General features: G+C 38.2%; 1 protein-coding gene across 2 annotated transcripts in view; it reads left to right on the forward strand.

Moving 5' to 3' along the window:
- Positions 1-21,603, forward strand: part of st6gal2a (ST6 beta-galactosamide alpha-2,6-sialyltranferase 2a) — a 55,022-nt gene that overhangs the window by 15,318 nt on the left and 18,101 nt on the right. The window contains exons 2-4 of one of the 2 annotated variants that reach the window (XM_017470577.3): positions 3,219-3,361; positions 14,635-14,687; positions 16,007-16,900. In XM_017470577.3, coding sequence (XP_017326066.1) covers positions 16,054-16,900 — 847 coding nt within the window. In that variant the 5' untranslated portion in view covers positions 3,219-3,361; positions 14,635-14,687; positions 16,007-16,053. The remainder of the gene's footprint in view (positions 1-3,218; positions 3,362-14,634; positions 14,688-16,006; positions 16,901-21,603) is intronic. The other variant, XM_017470576.3, reaches the window with a different exon arrangement.

A 21,603-nucleotide genomic window follows, 5' to 3' on the forward strand; every position in this document is an offset into this window, starting at 1 on the left:
ACCCAACTAGCCACGGTGTTTTGAGAGGCTGATGTTGGTAAAGGCTTGCTTTTTGTCATACCTATTAAATACAGTTTTTAATAAATTCCCCCTCTGTGAACAGCTCGCGTGCTGTCTCCTCTGCAATTATGAAGCTTGCCTTCACAGCTCCCTCACTCTGACTGTTCATGTAAACATGTTTTGCTGTTGCTAAAGTTTGTTTGACTTTTAGCAGCTGCACTTCCATGTCCATGCTTCCATATCCATCATGATTCGTTTTGAAATGCCTCCTAAGATTATACTCTTTGAAAACTGCTAGAGACTCTTGACATATGAGATTCATGGGCTTTTCTTTGTATTCACAGAATAAATATTCTGTTTCCTATCTCTGTCGGAATTGTCTATTCACTGTCCACAGATAGCATTTACAATGTATACAGTTATAGCCGTATTTTCTGATTTAAAAATTAGTGAGTTAAGTTGAGTGGAGCATGACGGCGCCACCTGCATCTTAATGTTGTATTGTTGCGGACATATATTTAAACAGCACACGGGCCACATTAAATTGATTACTAGAATTTGTTGGCATGCCTGATTAAAAGTTGTGGCAGGCTTTGTAATTGGCACGTAGTCTAAAATGTGGTGGAAGTATGCACGAAATAGGAGTGTTATAAAAGGAAAACATATGGGTAGGAAGGAAGACGTCAAAGTGTCAGGATAAAAAACTCAAAGCAATGTGCATTGAAAATAGAAAATGCACAACAATACAAATGGACGGAAACAGTAATCAGTGTTTGTGACAGAACTGTGAGAAATCGGCTGAATGAAATGGGATTTACATACAGAAAAGCCAAATGAAAACCAGTACTAATACCTAAACAGAAGAAAATAAGGTTACAGTGGGTTAAAGAGAAGCAATGGATGTGGATTATTGGATGAAAGTGATATTCAGTGATGAAACATGAATCTGCATTGGCCAAGGAGCACTTTTGTCTGGTGCGGTTCTAATGAAACATATAAAGATTATGATAATGCATCTTGCCATGGAGCAAAGAGTGTTAAAGCTTATCTTCAGGAAAGGCATATCAACTCAATGACATGGACAGCAAACAGTCTGGATCTAAATCTGACTGTAAATTTATGATGGAAATTTTAAAGAATTGGTCCATGATAAGGATCCATCCTGCAAAGCTGATCTGTCAGCTGCTAATCGAGAAAGTTGGAACCAGCTTGATGGAGCATATTGTTTTTTCCATTCATGATATCCATGCTTAAAAATTTCAGGCCATCATAAAAGCCTGAGGAGGAGTAACAAAGTATTAATTATGTTGATTTCCATAATATTTTCCTCAACATTGAGTGATCCATAATTTTGAATTATGTTTCACGAAGCCAGAATGTTCGGCTATTAAAAAAATATAGTTTTGTATCATATCTGTGATTTTGTTTATTTACTACGAAGTTAAAAAGCCAGGTGAGCATCCTCTAATTGTGGTGATTCCATAATTTTTGCCAGGGGGTTGTATGATGTCATCCTGTGGGTTACCTTTTAAACGAGCTTTGTAGCCATGTTTTACACATACAGGTTTTGATCAGATTTTTCGTACATTGCCAGAAATTTGTTGTCCGCTGTCAACTTTGTTTTCATAAAACTTAGAACAATAAAATCACGCCAAAAAGTTTATAGCGTAAATCCAGCTTGAGTGGAGTATTAGTCGGAAATAACATGACCTACGTAGTTGAGAGTAATGAAAACAGATGCACAAGTGATTAGGCCACACTCAGTCTTGCAGTAGAATATTTTACTACTGGATATTGCTAATTTAAGAAACTACTGCTTTTGAAATTACTACTACTCACTTTAATCTATCTGACGGTGTAAAGCACATTGACTGTTTATTGTCTTGACCCAGAGTGTGGTTAAAAAAAAGCAAATATGTTCCAAATATCTTATATATTTATTTGCAACAAAGATCAAACCACAAACCTTCACTGATTCAACTTTCTTTTTCTTCTTTTCCTTTTATGGTTCTAGATGATGCCTGACTATGATTCATTTCCCATTTGAGTAAGTTTGAATGACGTTTTATGTAATTGAGTGGGTTTTCAGGTGCTACTGTTTTTGAAGAGGGCAATATGGCAGGAATTTAAATGCGAGTGCAATTATCTCTGTGACGCATATCCCCCATATCCCTGTTCTGCATTATCCTTTCCTGCAGTGTCGTTTACTTGTGAATGAGCACTCAACTGAAGGGAAATATTTAGCTCTGAACATTTTGCATCCTTTTTGCAACCTTTCTCTACCCTTTTCACATATACATCATCATCTTCCATATATTCACCAGGTTTTTTACATGCAATTTTGCCAAAAAGTGTCAATTCAAACTCTATACTGCATCGAAAGGCTTGATGTGCTAGATGAGATTGCAAAAAATAAATCGTGCTATTTTTTTTTCAACTTTATGAACGATTCTCGATTTTGATTTCTATTTTTTTTTGTTTTTGTTTTTTTTTGTTTTTTAAATGTGTATTTATTACAAGTTTTGTATTTGTTAGAATGGACTTTGGAAAAATAGTAACAGCCCCATCTATAGCAAATAGTACAAACAATGGTTCTTTTTAAATAGAGTTTTTTTTTTTTTTTTTTTTTTTTTTTTTTTTTTAATAAAAAGAAAGGGAAGAAAAACACAGTTTGCACTATTATTTGCAACAAAGATCAAACCACAAACCTTCACTGATTCAACTTTCTTTTTCTTCTTTTCCTTTTATGGTTCTAAATGATGATTCATCATTCATTTTCCATTAGATGGCTCCATTACTATTTTTGCACAACTTGGTCAGTCCATACAGGATTTCACTGAGTTTTGTTTGGGATTGTTGTGGCCAAAAATTCCTGATTTTGCTGCGGCTATTTTTTAAAATTTGCAATGCAACCTGCAGGGTTTTCTTGTGCGTGTTTTGTGGGGAAAATACTTGAATTGGCAAAATTACATTTGCATGAAGTCTTGTTGGTAAATGAGACCTTTTATCTGTACTCATGTTCGATGCACGTGAATTGAAGAGGGCTTTGGCTGTATGTGATGTCACTTGACACATCTTGGCCTAAACCTGTGGTAATTTGTAAAAATTGCTTGCTCCTCCTAATATTGCAGAGTTTTCTTGATTTTGCGTTAATTTCTGTGATTGCAAAATCACAAAATCCAGGAGGGACTGCTTAGTGAACTCTTCTTTCTCAACAGGGGGACCATTTCTTTCGTGACATGAAAGTCCAACGCAACTGCGAAGTCAACTTGGGGGTATTCCTCTCAAATCCTAGTTCCTTCCCCCTTTACTGAGTGACGACAAATCAGCATGGCTGAGCACAGCATCAGAAATAAACAAAGTAAAGTAAAACTTTTTATCTAAATGAGTTGTACTGTGTACATAAATATTAGCTTTAGACTAGACACTACATGCTAATCCGAGTCACTCATTTAACAATAGTCTGCTCAGATCTTATTTAAAAAAAAAAACTATTAGTGCTTCTCATGTAACATTCAGAAGAGAGAAATGTTTGAGGTGAAAAGCACTGAGCACTGCATGGCCCTGTTTCATGAGACATTTGTTCCTCAGTGTCAGGTTATCTTGAGACTTGTGCTTATATTTAGTTGATCCATGTGTGTGGTTTTCTCTTTTGAAGGCAAACTGAAGAGAGCAGGGCAAATGGTGCCACATATTCAGAAATCGCAATCTAACAGTTGCAGCCACATCAGGCTGCACTACCATAGGTCGAACAGTTGGAATGAGAGAAAGATTCCTCAGCGATTACTTTGTTTTGCCACAACACAAGACTTACCTAACTGGTTGACCATGTGCTAATTTTGTTTCCTTCTAGAATTTGTTGCAATGGTGTCATTTTGTTTGTTTCATTGCAGTTCAGTGTAGCCTTCAGGTTTGAGTTTTTGTGCTTCTTGCTATGCCTTCTACATAAAGCTTCTTCACTAACTGATGGAAACATTTTGCTGCATTGACGTCAAAATTTTGTTTGGCATTAAACCTCTCTTATAAGGGATTACTGCTTTTCATGCTCAAGTTGCAAGATAAAATCAGTACCGTGAGTCAGTACTTTACTAGAAGGAAAGAGCAGAGAGATAATTTCATGCAGAGTCAGGCTGATTCCACTGTTCAGGCTGTTTTCAAAACTAATTCCACTCTTCGCTTTTTCTATTTGGAAAATGTACATTTCTAATTGAATATTTGCATATTTGTAGGAAAACATCCACATTCGCATGTTTAGAATTCCACATTCTGCTTTATCTTCAAAATCTGTAGACACAGACACACACTCAAACTTCTTGGTTAAGTGACCTTAAATGACTGGCTGAGAAAAGCACCTCCTATTAGCACCTTCTATGATTCTGAAAACTGTCAGAACTCTTGCTCTCATTATACTCAAACTGAACACCCTATCAACACAAAATGTAGTCATTCATAAAAGTGTCATTTCTCATCTTCACCTGCATATTGAAACAATTTATAATCCCACTATCAAGTGCCACCTAGAAGAGGATGAGTTCTCTTTTAAACCTGATGCCACTCAAGGCTTCTTCATGTTGAGGAAGAGTTTTTGCTGTCTCTGACTACGTTTACATGGACAGCAGTAATCTAATTATTGACCTTACTCTGAGTAAGATAATAATGTGATTAGGTTGTTTACATGAGTCGCTTTTAGAATACTCCTTTCATGTACCCGTTTTACATGTTCTAGAACATAATTAGATTAACGGCACACGTGATTGTGTCACCGCGCCACGCCGTCCGACATCCCTCCAGAATTTCAAGTATCAACATACAGTTCGTCTTCGTTATGGTACTGTATACAGTTTTGGGTGTATTTATTTAATTTTTTTACGAACGCTTTAAGTGCAGTTAATTATTTGTCATGCTAGACGTGCAAATAGACAACTGCTTGAAGTCGTGGGCTGTGTCCCAAACTGCGTACTTACCGTCTACATATTAGCCGAGATACATGTATTTTTCCCCCACTACAGGCCTATAGTAGGCAAGTATGCGGTTTGAGACGCAGCCGTACTCTCTTGTTCGCCATAAAATATTGAGCACTGCCGTGTGTGATCGTGTCGCAAAATGCGGTGAAAACTCACACGACGTTAATAATGTGATTAAGGTGTTTACATGTCTATAATACATGTCGATAATGCGACTAAAACAGGAATACTCCACCTGTCTTAATTTGATTTGTGTTTACTTCGAGTATGACCTTAATCGAATTAAGGTAATTAAAAATTGCATGCTAGTTTCTTAATCAGAGTATTGTCTTAATCGGGTTAATATTGGATTATTGTTGTCCATGTAAATGTACTGAATGTTGCTTCTGTCTTGATCATTCAGGATTCAAATTTAAATACATATTTCTGTAAAGCTGCTTTACAAAAATGACTTATTATACTTAGTATTACACAAAATTAGATTAAATTAATAATTTATGGAAAATATTTTTTCATGCATTTTTAAAGTATGTATAAATTAATTAAAGAAAAAACAACAACAGCAACAATGACCGTCTGGGTATGTGAAACTGCTTGAAAGTGCTTGAAACTGCACCAAGTCACTTCGAACATCATTGAACCAAAGCCTTCTGCAGGACCACTAGAAAGTATACATTTAGACCAGGGATCTCAAACTCAATTTACCTGGGGGCTGCTGGAGGTAGAGTATGGGTGAGGCTGGGCTGCATCAAGTATTCCACAAAAAAAGGATTTGAAGTATTCCAAAAACAGTACAACCGATCCAATCTTCTTAATCTTTAGTAATAACTATTCAGAACATGCAGAACATGAACGGTTCTTCAGAACATAGGTTTCCCTTACTTCCTCCTACTCCTTGCTGCCAGAGACTTGGCAGCGCTTCCTCTTACACAGCTGAGCCACATTTGGCTTGAGGGAGGAAGCAACTGAGACCCTCAGTATGGCTCGAAGATGCTCATCTGTAAGTCTGGACCTGAACTTTGATTTATTAAAGTTCATAGTGGAGAAGAGCTTTTCGCACAGATAGGTGCTCCCAAAAAGGCACATGATTCGCTTGAACATCAGGGAGCTCGTGGGGGGCAATTCTCTCATAAATTGTCCAAGCTTGTCTGTTTTTCTACTCACCTCTCTGAACTTGGCTTTGAGTTCAGAACTGCACTGCAGGTCAATTAGCTCCAACTGAACCACAGGGGGGGCATCTTCCACATCGAAGGAGAAGGGGTCAGCAAAAATTTGAAACGTGGCTCTGTGTGTCTTGAAGTCTGCAAACCTGTGATCAAATTCTTCCTGTAGCTTTAGAATGGTATCAGCATACTTCTCACCACTGAATGGTGTGCCTGAATCCATGAGCGCCTTGCATGCTGGGAAATGGCAGAGGTTTGTCTGAGAAAGCTGGGCTTTCCATAACACATGTTTTGTGGAGAATGCTCTGACACTGTCATATGCAACACTGACAAGCTGGCCCTGGCCTTGTAACTTCTTGTTCAGTACATTCAGCTCCTGTGTGATGCCAACAAGAAAAGCTAAGTCCATTAGCCATTTGGGATCACTTAGTACAGGAACAGCCATCCCATCCTTATCCATGAAGGCTTTCACTTCTGCTCTCAACTCAAAAAATCTCTTCAAGACGTCCCCCCTGCTAAGCCAATGTACCTCGGTGAAGTAGAGCACATCCTCATATGCTGACTCTATTTCCTCCAAAAAGGTGCGGAGCTGCCGGTGCTTTAAGCCCCTGGATCTGAGATGGTTGATGCATTTCATAACGTCAGACATCACATTGTCAAACTTAAGGCATTTGCTGCAAAGGGCCTGCTGATGGATAATGCAGTGCAAAGCAATGGCCTCTTCCACACCGTCCTCTTCCAGTTTTCTTTGAACAAGTGCCACCAGTCTATTTCTCCTCCCCGTCATTGATGACGCTCCGTCGGTTGTTATTCCAGCAAAACTCTTCCATAGTAAGCCAGCATCCACAATGGCATCACACAGCTGGTGGAATATCTCCTGACCAGTGATCTGGCCATGCATTGGAATTATTGTGAGCATATCCTCCATCACTTCAAAATTGTCATCAACACCACGGACATATATTGAGATCTGTGCAGTGTCCGTGACGTCTGTGCTCTGATCAAGAGCGACTGAGTATGAATGGAAATGTCTAGCTTTCTCACGCAGCTGATCGTAAATGTTATCCGACAGGTCAGAAATGCGCTCTGCCACTGTGTTGGCTGAAAGGCTGATGTTGCTAAACTGACCTTTCTTTTCCAGACAGATTATACTTGCAGCCTGTAACATGCACTGTTTGATGAACTCGCCGTCTTTGAATGGCTTTCCTGCCTTAGCAATCATCTCACTCACCACGTAGCTAGCTTTGACTGCTGCATCACTCTCTTTGCTTGCTTTCTTGAAAAAATCTTGTTGCCTCAGTAGACATGTTTTAAGTTTGGCGACCCGGTCCCCTCGCTCATCTCCCTGGTATTTTGCATACTCCTCAGCATGTCTAGTTGAGTACTGACGTCTGATGGTATACTCCTTGTGCACCGCAACTTTATCTGTGCATATTAGACACGTCGGAATGCCCCTGTGCTCCACAAAAAAATATTCCGTTTCCCACTTCTCCTGAAATTGTCTGTGCTCATCGCTAACCTTCCAACCTTTCTTTTCACGGCAGGTTTTGAAAAAGACATGACTGGGTGCCAAAAAAAAACGTATTTGCACTGGGTAACACTCCCAAAACACGTTTCAAGTGACCAACGTTGATAATTCGTGTTGTTGTCACGAGCCTGAGCTATGGTAGCCCACAAGTGTTAAAAAATATAAAACGCCCAGGGCAATGACTCACGCAGGTGCATGTGAGAAAAAGTTAGTGGGGGCAGGCCGCACTAACAACAAGCTTTGATTTCAAGTAGGGGGCCACAAAATATCGTTCCGCGGGCCGCAATTGGCCCCTGGGCCGCGAGTCTGAGACCCCTGATTTAGACTATACTGTTTTATCTAGAATTCTGTTGTGCATCGTTATCATTTTGCAATCCATTATCTTTTGCCTGAAGGTTGTATTTCAAGGTCACTATCATTTTAAGCTGCAGGACCAGGTGTAATAATCCATATAATTATATTGCCCATCTCTGTCACTCTGTCACCTGTCATGCGGCACAACCTCTTTGGCCAGACCCGTTTCCTGGAACGAGAAGGTGGTCTGCGGCTTTCTGAGGAGTTTTAGGTGTCTCGTCCACCATTCTATCAGCAAATAGGTACTTGACAAGCAAGGAACTAAATGCTTAACTATACTACTTTAAGAGATTTCTGTCTAATTGCTCACTGGTTGCTTAAGCCCATGGTTTTCAATCGTCCGCTCAACCGATTAGTAAGCTCCTTTAAATATATGCTCCACCACCTTTTATTTCTGTGTCAAAATTAAAAATCAATACCTGTTTATGTCCTCTGAAGCAAATTGCTGTCTTGTCACGATGAAATTATTCAGCCTCTTAAACCTTTTGTTGTGGCCTAAATCAAGGAAACCTAGTGCATGCGTAAGCACAATTAATTGATTTGTTTCTCTGGGCTAGGGTTTTCAGATTCAGCCAGTGCTTGCCTCCATATATTATTCCATTTACTGTTTGGACAGTCAGACCAAAAGGGATGAATAATGGATGTGCTGAAATGGGCTTGTTGCTAATGGAGGTGTGAATTCAGCCTTGGAGCTGATAACTTTCACAAGCTGCTGCTTTCCCACCCTCCAAACAGTCACAACCACTTCATCCCACTAGTTTTATTTTCACTCTGGCTCTTCTTCCCTCTCTCTCTCTAAATCACTGGTAAGTTCCTCTGAGACACCTTTTTCACTGGGATACTCAAAAGGCACTACTGCAGCTCTGCATTCCCGCTGGCTTATCCTTGTCTCTCCTCCTTACTGACTCTGGCTTAAATTATAGGCAGTGCTTTGTTTAATTTAACATTTTTATTCTAGCGTAATAAGAGGTTGTGCACTGCAGTGTGTGTGTGTGTGTGTGTGTGTGTGTGTGTGTGTGTGTGTGTGTGTGTGTGTATCTACCAGACATGTTAAGAAGTCCCTGAGGTCCACGTTAAGTCTCAAGTCTTTGTTCTATTTTTAGCAATAGTTCTTTCATTTTACCCTCCACTATGAGAGCTTTTGAGGGCTAAAAGGTGTGGCATTCAAAAATAATGTTCACTCAGAACGAAATTTTTGTGTCATTTTTATTGGAAATTCAGTTTGGTGCAATCTTATAGCATGACTAGCTTGATTACTCTCCCTTCAAAGTGCCCTTCGGTGGGGATTTATACCATTTGGAGCGCAGAGACTGTCACCACGAGAAAAACAACCAATGGGTGATGAACACGCGCCTTCAGATGCATCACGCGTGTATATAATAATGCTGGTTTGGTGTTTTTAGAGATTAATTGGTGTGATATTTGCTGCTGCATCACATAGGCTACTGATAGGGAATGAATGAATGAGGAATGCGGTGTTTGATGCCGTCATGTGGGGTAGTAAAGAGCGAAGGTTTTTCACAAGTCTTTGTCTTGATGTCCAAGTCAAGTCGCAAGTCTTTTATTTATTTATTTATTTATTTATTTATTTATTTATTTATTTATTTAAATTTTTGGGGTGACTTACGTGTGTGTTAAATTGGTTTGTTGTGTGCCTCTCTGCTGTCAACACGGTGCATGGCTTCATTAATTACAGAAGGGTGGCCCTCTGTTGGAAATACCAGAAACTAGAAGGAAAGGAATTGAGGAAATAAATCTGTGGAATTTGGGCAGACAGTAGGCGGAATAATACTATAATGTTTTTCAGTGGGTTACTCAGGTTTACTAAAAGTATTATGTTATTAAAGCAGAGTAATGGAGAGGCTGGAGTCTTTTAAGACCCTCTCCAACCTCTATTGGTATACCATTTACAAGAATATGCCCCTATTTTTCCAGCCTGGTAACAAAATGGAAGGTGCCAGTTATGGTCATTTTCCAGGTTGTTCAAGGAAGCCTTTTATCTCTTTTAGTTTTTCTCCCTTCTATAATTTGCATTGGGGCCTTTTTTTTTCCAAAGAGCTTTTAGTGCATTGAACATTTGAGTAAAATGGAAAATTTAAGAACCAATATACATGATTTAGGGGCAAGAATATTCTGTATAGTCCTTTTATATTAATGTAGCAATTCCCATAAAATGCAGTGTTCATATTCCCATGGCTGTCTTAACAATAGTAATAAAGCTGTGTGTGTGGATAAAGAGTAATGTGTGCATGTGACTGGGCTTGGGGTTTTGTGATGGTTGTGTGCTTGTGTGAACGACTTGCATAACGATCAAGAACAGCCTCACACAACACTTCCCATGCAGTGAGAAGCTTTCTTCTAACTACATAAATAATAGAGTGCTAGCCTCTTATATCCTCTTTTTTTTCTCTTCTGCTCTTGTAGCATCCTGCTGCTTGTCACATCTTTTTCACACGTTGTGTGTGATTGGTTGTGTCTGTGGTTATGGCTACCTCACTCCTGTGATGGAGGATCAGTTACATAATATAATGTGTAAAGCAGTAAATCCATGTCAGATCACTGGAGATATTAATTTCCTGTTTCTAGTCACACGAGTATTTAAAAATGTTAAATATCAATGGGAATGTACTTTGTGTGTGTGTGTGTGTGTGTGTGTGTATAAATGTGTGTGTCTGTGTGAAACCCTCTTTTACATTAGGCATCAAGTGATCGTGATTTTCATATGTGATTTGTGCTTCTTATTTAATGCACTGTGAAAACCTCTGAGACAAGAAGCAAATCTGTTGTTTTCAGGCCTCCATCTTCGTCATGAAACTTACCTTTGTACTACTTAATCCTTTTCCCTAAGGGGATTTTTCTCATCTGCCCATCTTGCCATCTGTGGACTTCATTTTAGTAGTCACTGAAATGGAAAATCCCCCACCACCTGTGCATAGCCATTCCACCACACGACACACGCACGTATGCCAAAAATGAAAGTTAATGCTTATATAAGAGGTTCTTTTTTGAACCTAATCAAATATAATTCTTAAGCTTAAAAGAGCATCCACATATGAATAAAGCTGGGAAGATGAGCTACTTACAGGTTGTTGAGTACACACAGCTATGCTGGCATGTAGATGTAAAATGTGCATATCCTGCTGTCTACAATTTGTAAAGTGGTTTTTTGAGCTTTGTGTAGGCAAAAGATACTAATTCAAGCATGCCTAAAGTACTCATGGTTAATATGTACTTCATTGAGTATTATTGTTTCCTGACCAATGCTAAGTAATTAATTCATTAATTCCATGCCATAATGTATTTATTTTATAGCTTGAAACCGTCACTTTTATCTGTCAGGATTTTGACTGGTGCATCAACCTGATTACATTGTTATTATTATGCCTTATTCACTATGGATGCACTTGGGATAAATGTGTACAATATTTACAAGATTTGCTTAAACAGACAGAATATTGCATACAAAGTTTATATTTTGAAGTAAAAATTATGATGCTCAGAGAAAAGATCACCTGCTTTTTAGAAGGAAATTTTTACACCAGCTGTTAGTGTATGGGGTCAGCCCGATTCTGCAACCATAGGTAATACTAAGCAACTATAGTAACGGGTGGTAAAAGCAAATAAACAGCTATTATGTCAACTTAAATTAATTATGGTTTAAATCCTAATTGTTCCCAATGTGAAAAATGACAAATTAATCAATTTTATTAAATTATTTTATTTTTTACATTTTATTGTTGGTGTGACATTTAATTTGGCTGTCTGACTTATCTTTTGTTTATTTTATCCATCAATGCAACACTTGAACTTCTCTATCACTCATAGGTTTTGGCAAATTATCATTTCATTTGTAAATAAATAAATCCATCAATGAATGATCATCAGCTCAGCTAACGTGATATTTGCCAAATTTATTCATTTTAAAGCATCTTCTTTGAATATGTTTTGATACATTTAACAAAACATAAATATATTTTTAAAACTTTCCTATGGACCCCCTGCAATTACACCACTGACCACTAGGGGTCCGCGGACCCCCTGTTGAGAAACACTGGACTAAACGGTAGTGCATAGTATAAGTGTAAAGTACGTCATTTGGGACACAACTTCAGTATTTACTTTCTGAAGCATGTTTTCGGAACAGAAGTAATGTTATGAGTAAATGTACCGCACGCAGACCAATTAATCGATAATGAGATTTTCATAATTGATTATTATCGATTTTATCGAGTAGTTGTTGCAGCTCTAATTTAAATAAAATGGCAAAACACATACATTTGCTAGGTTATTCGTACAATATGTACGAAAGATAGCACACCCTAATAGGCTTTTTTTTTCCCCCTTATTTGTCAGAATAAAACTTAACTTGTTGAAAGTATACATCATTGCAGGTTTTTTGTATTACAATTTTCTTTCAAATGTTAATTAAATATGCATAGAAATCTTATTAAATAAACACTAATGTGCATATTACAAAATGCTTTTTTTTCAGTTGACAAAAACACAATTAAGGACAGAAACCCCAAAACTTCATGAGACCATGAGTAAGCAAAAATGACATTGAGCTGATCTTAAATGGTTGAATCATAATCATGGAAAATAAGGAAAAATATTTCGCACTGGAAATCATGTAATTACCATCCAGTGTCAAATGAACTGTCAGAATAATGCAGTACACAGCAAAAAGAGAGCAAACTTGCAGATCCACAATGATGTCATTTAGTGTTTGTAATATTAACAGTATAATTAAAATATGCCTATATAATATTGATATAATTTGTGTTGTTGCAATAGATAAAGCAGTACTGAAGTACAACCCCAATTCCAAAAAAGTTGTGATGCTGTGTAAAAATATAAATAAAAACAATGCAATGATTTTGCAAATCTCATAAACCCATGTTATTCACAATAGAACATAGAAAACATATCAAATATTTAAACTGAGTAAATGTACCATTTTAAGAAAAAAAAATAAGGTCATTTTGAATTTGATGGCCGCAACATATCTTGAAAAAGTTGGGACAGGGCAACAAGAGGCTGGAAAATAAATACTTCTGCAAAAGGGCACATTCAATTTGTTTTACATGTATATTGACTTGAACAGTATGTCACCACTCTTTCGATCATGAAAAATGCAATATTGGATGGATTTGATTCAAATCAATTGATTAACTTGAAACTTGAATTGATTAAAACCAAAGACAAACCAGATACTGATTAAATACTTCATATGCTATAAAAAGGGGGTCAAAATGGTTTTCTGTTGGCTGGTGCTTGGCTGGGATTTTTTTTTCCTTCTTTGTTCTGTCTTTCTGCACCTCATTTCACCTTTTCTGTCCTCCGCGTCTGTGTGGACTCTCATAAACAGACGTGGATGACTGAAAATGTTGCAAAACCTGTAGGGATGCACCGAAATGAAAATTCTAATGAAAATATAATGAAAAGCTTGGCCGAAAAAGCCGAAGGCTGAATACCGAACACATTTTTTTTTACGCATTTTTTCCATTTATTTTGACACCATTGCATAAATTAAGTAGTCAAAATGTGCTTTTTACTATTTTGTCTTGCTTTTCAAAGAAAAAAATCCATTACAAAAACTACAATTTCTAAATATTTATTTAACACTGAACATTTTTTTTTTAAATTCCAGCAGGCATAGGCTACCAACAAGGCACAATATAACTTTAAATAAATAAATGAGTAAAATAAAAATATTTTGATGTGGTCATCTTTGAGCCCCCCTTGAATAGCCTATGTTAGGCCTATAACTGACTGCTGAAAGAATTTAACACTCTGTAGCCTACAACAAAAAGTGCATTAAAAAGTGCCTTGACAAGAGTGCAAAAAATGGTTCTGTTGGGTTCTATACGGCTGATTATATTGGGGATATTTACCACTCGCGTCCCTGTACACCTCGCGGAGTATTATAGTAGATATAGTATAGTTAGATACGTTGTTAATGTTATGTTCCTTGATAGATTTGGTTAGTTTAAACTATAGATTAGTTCATTTAGTCCCCGCTGGTTTTTCCGCTCCCAGTCCATAGTACTAGTTCATGTTTCTTGTTTTGTATTTTGATCCTGTTTTCTGTGACCACGACACTGATTCCTGCATTGCCCCGTTTATGCCTGTTTGCCGATAGCCCGATAACCCTTTGCCTGTCCTGACTACGTTTTTTGGATTACGATTTGTCTGCCTGCCTTTAAATAAATACGTCTTTACCTCCTTCCGTACTCTACTCCCTTACGTCTCGCGACGTGACAGAAACATGCTCCGGAACAGAAACAAAACAAACGCACATGTCCACAGTAAACATCCGAAGAGCACGTAGCTCGTGTATGCGCGTGCCCCCTCATTGAGGTTTCACTCTGGTTGCCAGGCTTTTTTGTCGTGTCATCAAACACGTCATTGTTCAGTCAAATTTATTCAGCCTTTTCACTTATTACCGAAAATGCTTTTTTTGCTATTTTCGGCCGAATAATTTTGGTTGCAGAACATTCGGTGCATCCCTAAAAACCTGTGTATAGACATTTTATATTTACTGAAAGTCACGAGCATTTAAAGTTTTCTTTAATTAGGTCAGTACGGTTTCAAACCTCCTAACTGGATCCATTTTAATTTTCAGAGCCTGACTGTATGACAAAGGGATGGCATCAAACCAGTAGGATATCAGCTGAGGTGAGAATTGTATTCTTCTCTAATGTTCTTTATTCTTTCTTTTTCTTGTCACCTCTGTTTCCTTGCTCTATTTTGCATGCCAGAAAAATTTGAAAAGAGCTTTTAAAAAGTTATAGAACAGTAGAGTGCACTGTACAACAACAGAGGACAAGACTAACCATTGATATGTAGTGGTTTGCATTTTATACAAAAGTTCCTGTTCTGAATAAAGCTGTATCAGTTACAATCCAGAATAGTTGTACGTGTCAGACCACTGCATTATAGGAAACTCTGAGCATAACAAAGAGACAGTGACTCCTCCATTCAGATCTCATATGTTTACCCAAGTCCCCTCCAAAAGTATTGGAACGACAAAGCCAATTCTTTTTATTTTGCTATACACTGAAGACATTTGGGTTTGAGATCAAAAGCTGAAATTATGATGATAGATCAGAATGTCAGTTTTCATTTCCTGATGTATGAATCTAGATGTGTTAAACAGCTTTGCAGCTTTTGATTGAACCCACCCATTTTTCAAGTGATCAAAAAATATTGCAACATGTGTTTGACAGGTGTTTCTTGTTGCCCAGGTGTGCGCTGTTAGATTGATTGTTTTAAACAATTTGTAGCTCTGAATGTCTAGTCTTAGTTTGACCTCTGGGTTTTGTCTGTGAAGACAACATGAAGACCAGAGAGCTGTCTTTGGGAGAATAGCAAGCTATTTTGAAGCTGAGTAAAGAGGGAAAATCTGAGCTATTGCACAAGCATTGGGCATAGCCAATGCAACTATCTGGAATGTCCTGGAAAAAGAAGGAAACCACTGGTTTCACTGGTTGTGAGAGTTATGAAGAAAAACAACAACAACAAAAAAACAATTCAGTGACATCAACCTGATTTAAACCTGTATTCCGTGGGTTTTTTGTGATATTAACATAACAGTTGATGTGAGACACTGTTTCATTTAAAGGTGGAATTGCATTTTGTCCCTGTCCCCTTTAAAGCCTATTGTAAAAAAAAAAAAAATCTAATATAAGATTACTATTAAATCCAGTATTAAATTATGAAATCTGTGTTGTTGTCCTTGATAAGACGGAGACAAAACATATCTAAACCACTTTATAAAAGGCATGCCGTTACATTTGTCTTTAACTTATCTTTCATCTGTCCATTTTGCCCTCGAGCATTACTATTCTTTTTGTGTGATTATTTTATCCTATAAATGGAGCACAAAAGCCATTTTCACTGTTGCAATGTGATTAACAGCACTTTCTAAGAATGTATCATTCCAGATGTGCCTTAAGTCAATCACTTTAACCAAACAAACCTGTCTTTTTAATCAGGCCTCCTGCTGAGCTCTCTCCTGTTGGGAACAGAGGGCTCCTGGGAAATGAAGGCCAGCATGAAGCAGTGGCGTCTGGCGCTGGGGCTCATGCTCACTTGGGCGCTGCTCTTCCTTGCCCTCTTCTCCTACTTCATGGAGTCACGTGTGGATGAGGCCATGGCGCTCTCGCATGCCGATACGCGCCGCCTCACCTCTGTGCAGGGCAACACTCGCAGTGCTATGATGATCCCTCGCCAGACTTTGCCTGCCACCTCAGCATCCACAACCTCCAGAGCTCAAAAGGAGCGGATACCCAACAGTGAGCAGGAGGCCTACGTTTACCCTGATGAACATAACCTAGCAACCTGGTCTGTAAGATCACGCTCAGGCACTGTAATTCACACTGTTGAAAAACAGGAAAGCAACCAAACCTTTTCTCAACTGGTAGAAGAGGAGGATGAGGAAGAGGTGGTGGAAATGATTGATGAGGAGGACAGGAGCAGAAGGAATCAAAGAAAAACCAACAATTGGTTTGACTCCAATCCAGAGGAGTTTTACACTATTAAGTCAACGTCAGTGGTGCAGCGTTTGTGGCAGGGCAGGGCCTCACTGGACATGCTCAGTCCACGCTTGCAGAAGGCTGTAAAAGACTACATGAACGTTAATAAACATGGCGTGTCCTACAGGGGCCGACGGTCAGTAGGGATGAGTAGGACACGCCTTCTGTGTGAAATGAAGAGGAAGGCCAAAGTGAAGACACTGAATGGGGAAGAGCGACCCTTCTCTTCACTGGGCTGGCAGAAGATCGTACCAGCTTTGCCCCTTGAGCGCCTCTATGGCCCAGGTTTCGGCTCCTGTGCTGTAGTCACCTCAGCTGGTGCCATCCTCCACTCTGGACTGGGAAAGGAGATTGGTGAGTAGACGGATGTCTTCTAATTAATGTTAACACTACTACTAGCTAATATCTATACTGGTGAAACTTGTTTGTTGTGTACTTAGTTACTTACTGACTGGGGCCTTTTCCACATATTTTTTGAAAACATAGTTTTTGCCATTCTGTTTTCATGGAAGTGAGAATTCATTGGAATTTAGTGCACATGACAAAGTGACTTGACTCATAAATATTAATAGCTGCATATTGAGTAGAAAAGGTGAAATTCATCTTCAGTAGCTGTCAGGGTTGGACAAACACAGGATTTATGCGTGACCTGACAATGATGTGGAACTACTGCTTAATGTTAGACTTGGATCGTACCCGAAATATCCGTTCACAGAACGAGTTGTAGCGCCAGAGCTCCACTAATATTGGCACCGTTGGTAAATATGAGCAAAGAAGGCTGTGAAAAATTGTCTTTATTGTTTATCCTTTTGATCTTTTTGTTTAAAAAATTCACAAAAATACTCTGCTCTCATGGATATCAAACCGTTGCAAACAACACACAGGTGTATATAAAAAAATCTTTGTTAAATATAGGTGGGCCACAATTATTGGCACCCTCTTAGTCAATACTTTGTGCTATCTCCCAGATAACAGCTCGGAGTCTTCTCCTGTAATGCCTGGATATGAGCCTTCTTTGCTCATATTTACCAAGGGTGCCAATATTATTGGGAGCACTGTATCATATTCTGGCACTTTAGTACAAGGGTGTAATATTACAAAAAAGTTTGATTTAAATTACAATCACATTATCAAATAAAAAATTACAGCCCACAAAGTAACAACTTTATCAGCAGGCAAGGTTAAGTAAAAAAATCCTAATGCTTTCATAAAATGTAAAACCGCAATGGGCGTGTGCAGGTTCATGCTGTGACATCAGTGGTTTTAAAATATAATAAAAATGAATAAAAATGGAGTTTTAACAATTCTGCCCCTCAGAAGGTGGTTTGGAAATTTTTGTGTGGCTGGGAGGCCAAAATGCAGAGAAAAATTTTGTTTTCAAAAATATCTATATAAGTGTGGACTTTCTAACTGACTTACTTGTGACTTATTGACTGTCTGACTGAATGTTTGACTTGCATATGTAAGGAATTATGTACAGATATATTTACTGAATTACTTATGTACTGACTTACTATCTTACTTTCAGAGTTACGCCTAGTTCACATATACTCCGTTTGCAGTGCATATGTGGTGCTTATTGCAGTACGTATACGGTGCAGAAGCAGCAGTCACCATTGTGCTTTCACATAAGACGCGTTTGCAGTGCGCTACTGATCTGCGGTGGAATACGTTCAGAAAAGGAGATGAAGGTGAAGGACATGAAGGTGGAGGGTGACAGGACTTGTGAATGAAGTTTAGAGCAACACAGTACAGTAATACAATCTTTCATAGATGTATTGATATTTAAACACAATAAATATAAATAACATAATATTCCATTCATTACATCTATGTATATTGCATTGCTCAAGCAAGTGGCAAAACATTTAAACCCGGTACTTCTCTTAAGTGAGCAGGTAGTATTACAAACATTTTAATATGAAAACTTACCATCCACACAAACAGCTGAGGAAACTGCCTCCCATGTCTTTACTTTTGCATTTAAATCTTTATGAATCCTGTGCATGTCAAACGCAACTTTCTCCATTGATTGCCGCTTTCTGCTGAGATGCAAGTGATTCTCACCCCCCTGCTCCCCACCTACGCACAATATAAAAAATACAAAAAAATCTATTTCACATTAAAATATATACTTTAGCTCTAATTTCGTATTACTTATTTTTGCAACTCCTGGTCAGTGTTTTGGTTTTCTTTGCTTTACCCCGGGCTTAAACTAATAAGATGCCTGTGAAAAACAGTAGTATACTTTTTATATGCATTTATGGTGAAATGACTACATTTTCGTGTCAGTCTGTGTTCATTTTGACCACCAGCACAGCAAAAATAGACTTGGTGAGGAAACGATTGTAGCTTCCGTGTGCAGTATGCATGCTCTTACCTGTTAACATGGGCACGGGGGGAAAAACACACCGCAAACGGAGTATGTGTGAACTTACGGATTTACTTCCTGACTGACTGATTTACTGGTTTATTACCTTTAAAACTCTTGGTATCGAAGTCAAAATTCTGGTGTCATGATTGCCCCAGAAAAAGAGATTAAATCTGCTTGTTCGTTAGCTCTGCTGCTGTTCTGTAAACACAGGTGTGTCTGTTTTATTAAGAATTCTTGTAAAGAGAATTAGGCAATGGAAAGGACTTTTTTCCAGGCCTTGCAGTAAACCAGTATTGATAAACATGAAACAGTGTTGATTCACATAAAACAAACATGCAGGCCTGTGGTATGCAGGATGGTTTTAGTAACAACGTAACCTATTTTCTTGTTTTGAATTAAAAGTTTTGAACATTGTGAGCAAATGTTTTCTGACATATAAACATTATTTAAATTTTTTTAAATGTATACAGTGATTGCTCAGTGGTTAAGGCACTTAACGCTCTCTACTCCAGTATGTAACTATACTGTACTTGTATATACACTCACAGAGCACTTTATTAAGAACTCTATACTAATACTGGGTAGGGCCTCCCTTTGCTCTCAAAACAGCCTCAGTTCATCGTGGCATGGATTCCACAAGATTTTGGAAACATTCGTTTGAGATTCTGGTCCATGTTGACATGATTGCATCACACACATCCTGCAGATCTTCTTAGTTTATTTTTTTTAGACATGCTGTGACCTTTGTACCACATCCCAAAGCTGTTCTACTGGATTCAGATCCAGTGACAGGGAAAGGCACTGAAGAACACCGAGCTCATTGTCACGTTCATGAAACCAGTTTGAAAAGAATTTGGCTTTGTGACATGGTGCTTTATCATACTGGAAATAGTCATTAGAAGATGGATAAATTGTGGCCATGAAGGGATGCAGATGGTCAGCAACAATGCTCAAATAGGCTTTGGTATTCATGTGATGATTGATTGGTCATAAATGGCCCAAAGTGTGTCAAGAAAACATTCCTCACACCATTACACCACCTCCCCCAGCCTGGACTGGTGACATAAGGCAGGCTTGGTCTATGGATCTATTCATGCTGTTGGCGCCAAATTCTGACCCAACCATCTGCCTCAGCAGAAATAGAGATTCATCAGACCAAGCTATGTTTTTCCAGTCTTCAACTGTCCAGTTTTGGTGAGCCTGTGCCCACTGCAGCTTCAGCTCTCTGTTCTTAGCTGACAGAAGTGGAACCTGATGAGGTCATCCAGCTGTTGTAGCCAATCCGCTTCAAGGTTCAACTAGTTGTGCATTCTGAGTTACTTTTCTGCTCACCACAATTGTACAGAGAAGTTATCTGTCAGCTCGAACAAGTTTGGCCATTCTCCGTTGACCTCTCTCATCAACAAGGCGTTTCCGTCTGTATGAAAATCCCAGATGACCGGCAGTTATAGAAATACTCAGTACCAGCCCATCTGGCACCAACAATCTGATGGTTGATGTGAGTATTACCCGAAGCTGCTGGCCTGTTTCTGCATGATTTTATGCATTGAATTGCTGCCACACGTTTGGCTGATTTAGAGAATTGCATGAATGAGTATGTGTAAAGGTGTTCCTAATAAAGTGCTCAGTGAATGTATGATATTAAAGCTTACATTTCCCAAGCATTTTGCTTTATATACATTATAATCTGAGCTAGTCTTAAAGTTTTGTTTAGTAATTCTAACACTTTTCATAATTTCCATCTTCAGCACCAGTCCTTCATAGACAATGTAACATTATAACCAATGAAGTTATTTTTTTAAAAATGCAGATACAATTTCAGAATTGCTTTGGTGTATAAATGCCTAGATAATGTTTTTAAAACTGCAGCAATTCATTTCCATCCATATGATTTGAAACCTGCTTTATTGAGTATAGTGTTTAATACCTATATCTCAGAAATGTAACACTGTAACACTGTCTGTGACACTAATGACAGGAATTCATTATGGAAACTTAAAATTTAAAAACACAAATTTGGACAGAGACTGTTGCATGTTTATTTTGTTTTCAGCAAAAGTTTAATGGTAGGGTGAAACTGATTCAAATTTTGGCATCACCACCATTCATTCATTCATTCATTCATATTCAGTAACCACTTTATCCTCATGGTAGATCCAGAGCCTATCCCATCTACAATGCCAGTTTTTTGTGGGTTTTTAAAAAAAAAATAATAAATAAAATTTTTCTTGAAAATGTCTTTACATACAGCATGGAGTCTTCTTCTGTAATGCTTGATGAGATTGAAGAATACAAAGGAAGGAATCGGAAAACACTCCTCAATACACAATGTCTCCAGATCCTTCAGGATCCCCTCTGGTAGACACTCCTCTTTAAATCACTCCACAGGTTTTCAGTGAGGTTTAATTCAGGAGACTGGGATGGTAATGGCCAAAGCTTGAATCTTGTGGTCATTGTGTATGTTTGGATCAGTGTCTAGATGGAAGATCCCACCATGACTTATAACTTCCTGTGAAAGGCTAAATCATAAATTAACCCAACATCCCAACCCCACTAACAGTGGGTATTACTGCTATTTTCTGTTTTGACCACCCTTCTTTTTACAGTTTCAGCTTTATCTGGGGTGGCAATCATTCTGCAGCTGACTGTTACTAAACGTGTCCATTTGAGATCAAGTTAACAT

Source organism: Ictalurus punctatus, chromosome 6 (genome assembly GCF_001660625.3).
Source record: "Ictalurus punctatus breed USDA103 chromosome 6, Coco_2.0, whole genome shotgun sequence".
Taxonomy (NCBI): Eukaryota; Metazoa; Chordata; class Actinopteri; order Siluriformes; family Ictaluridae; genus Ictalurus; species Ictalurus punctatus.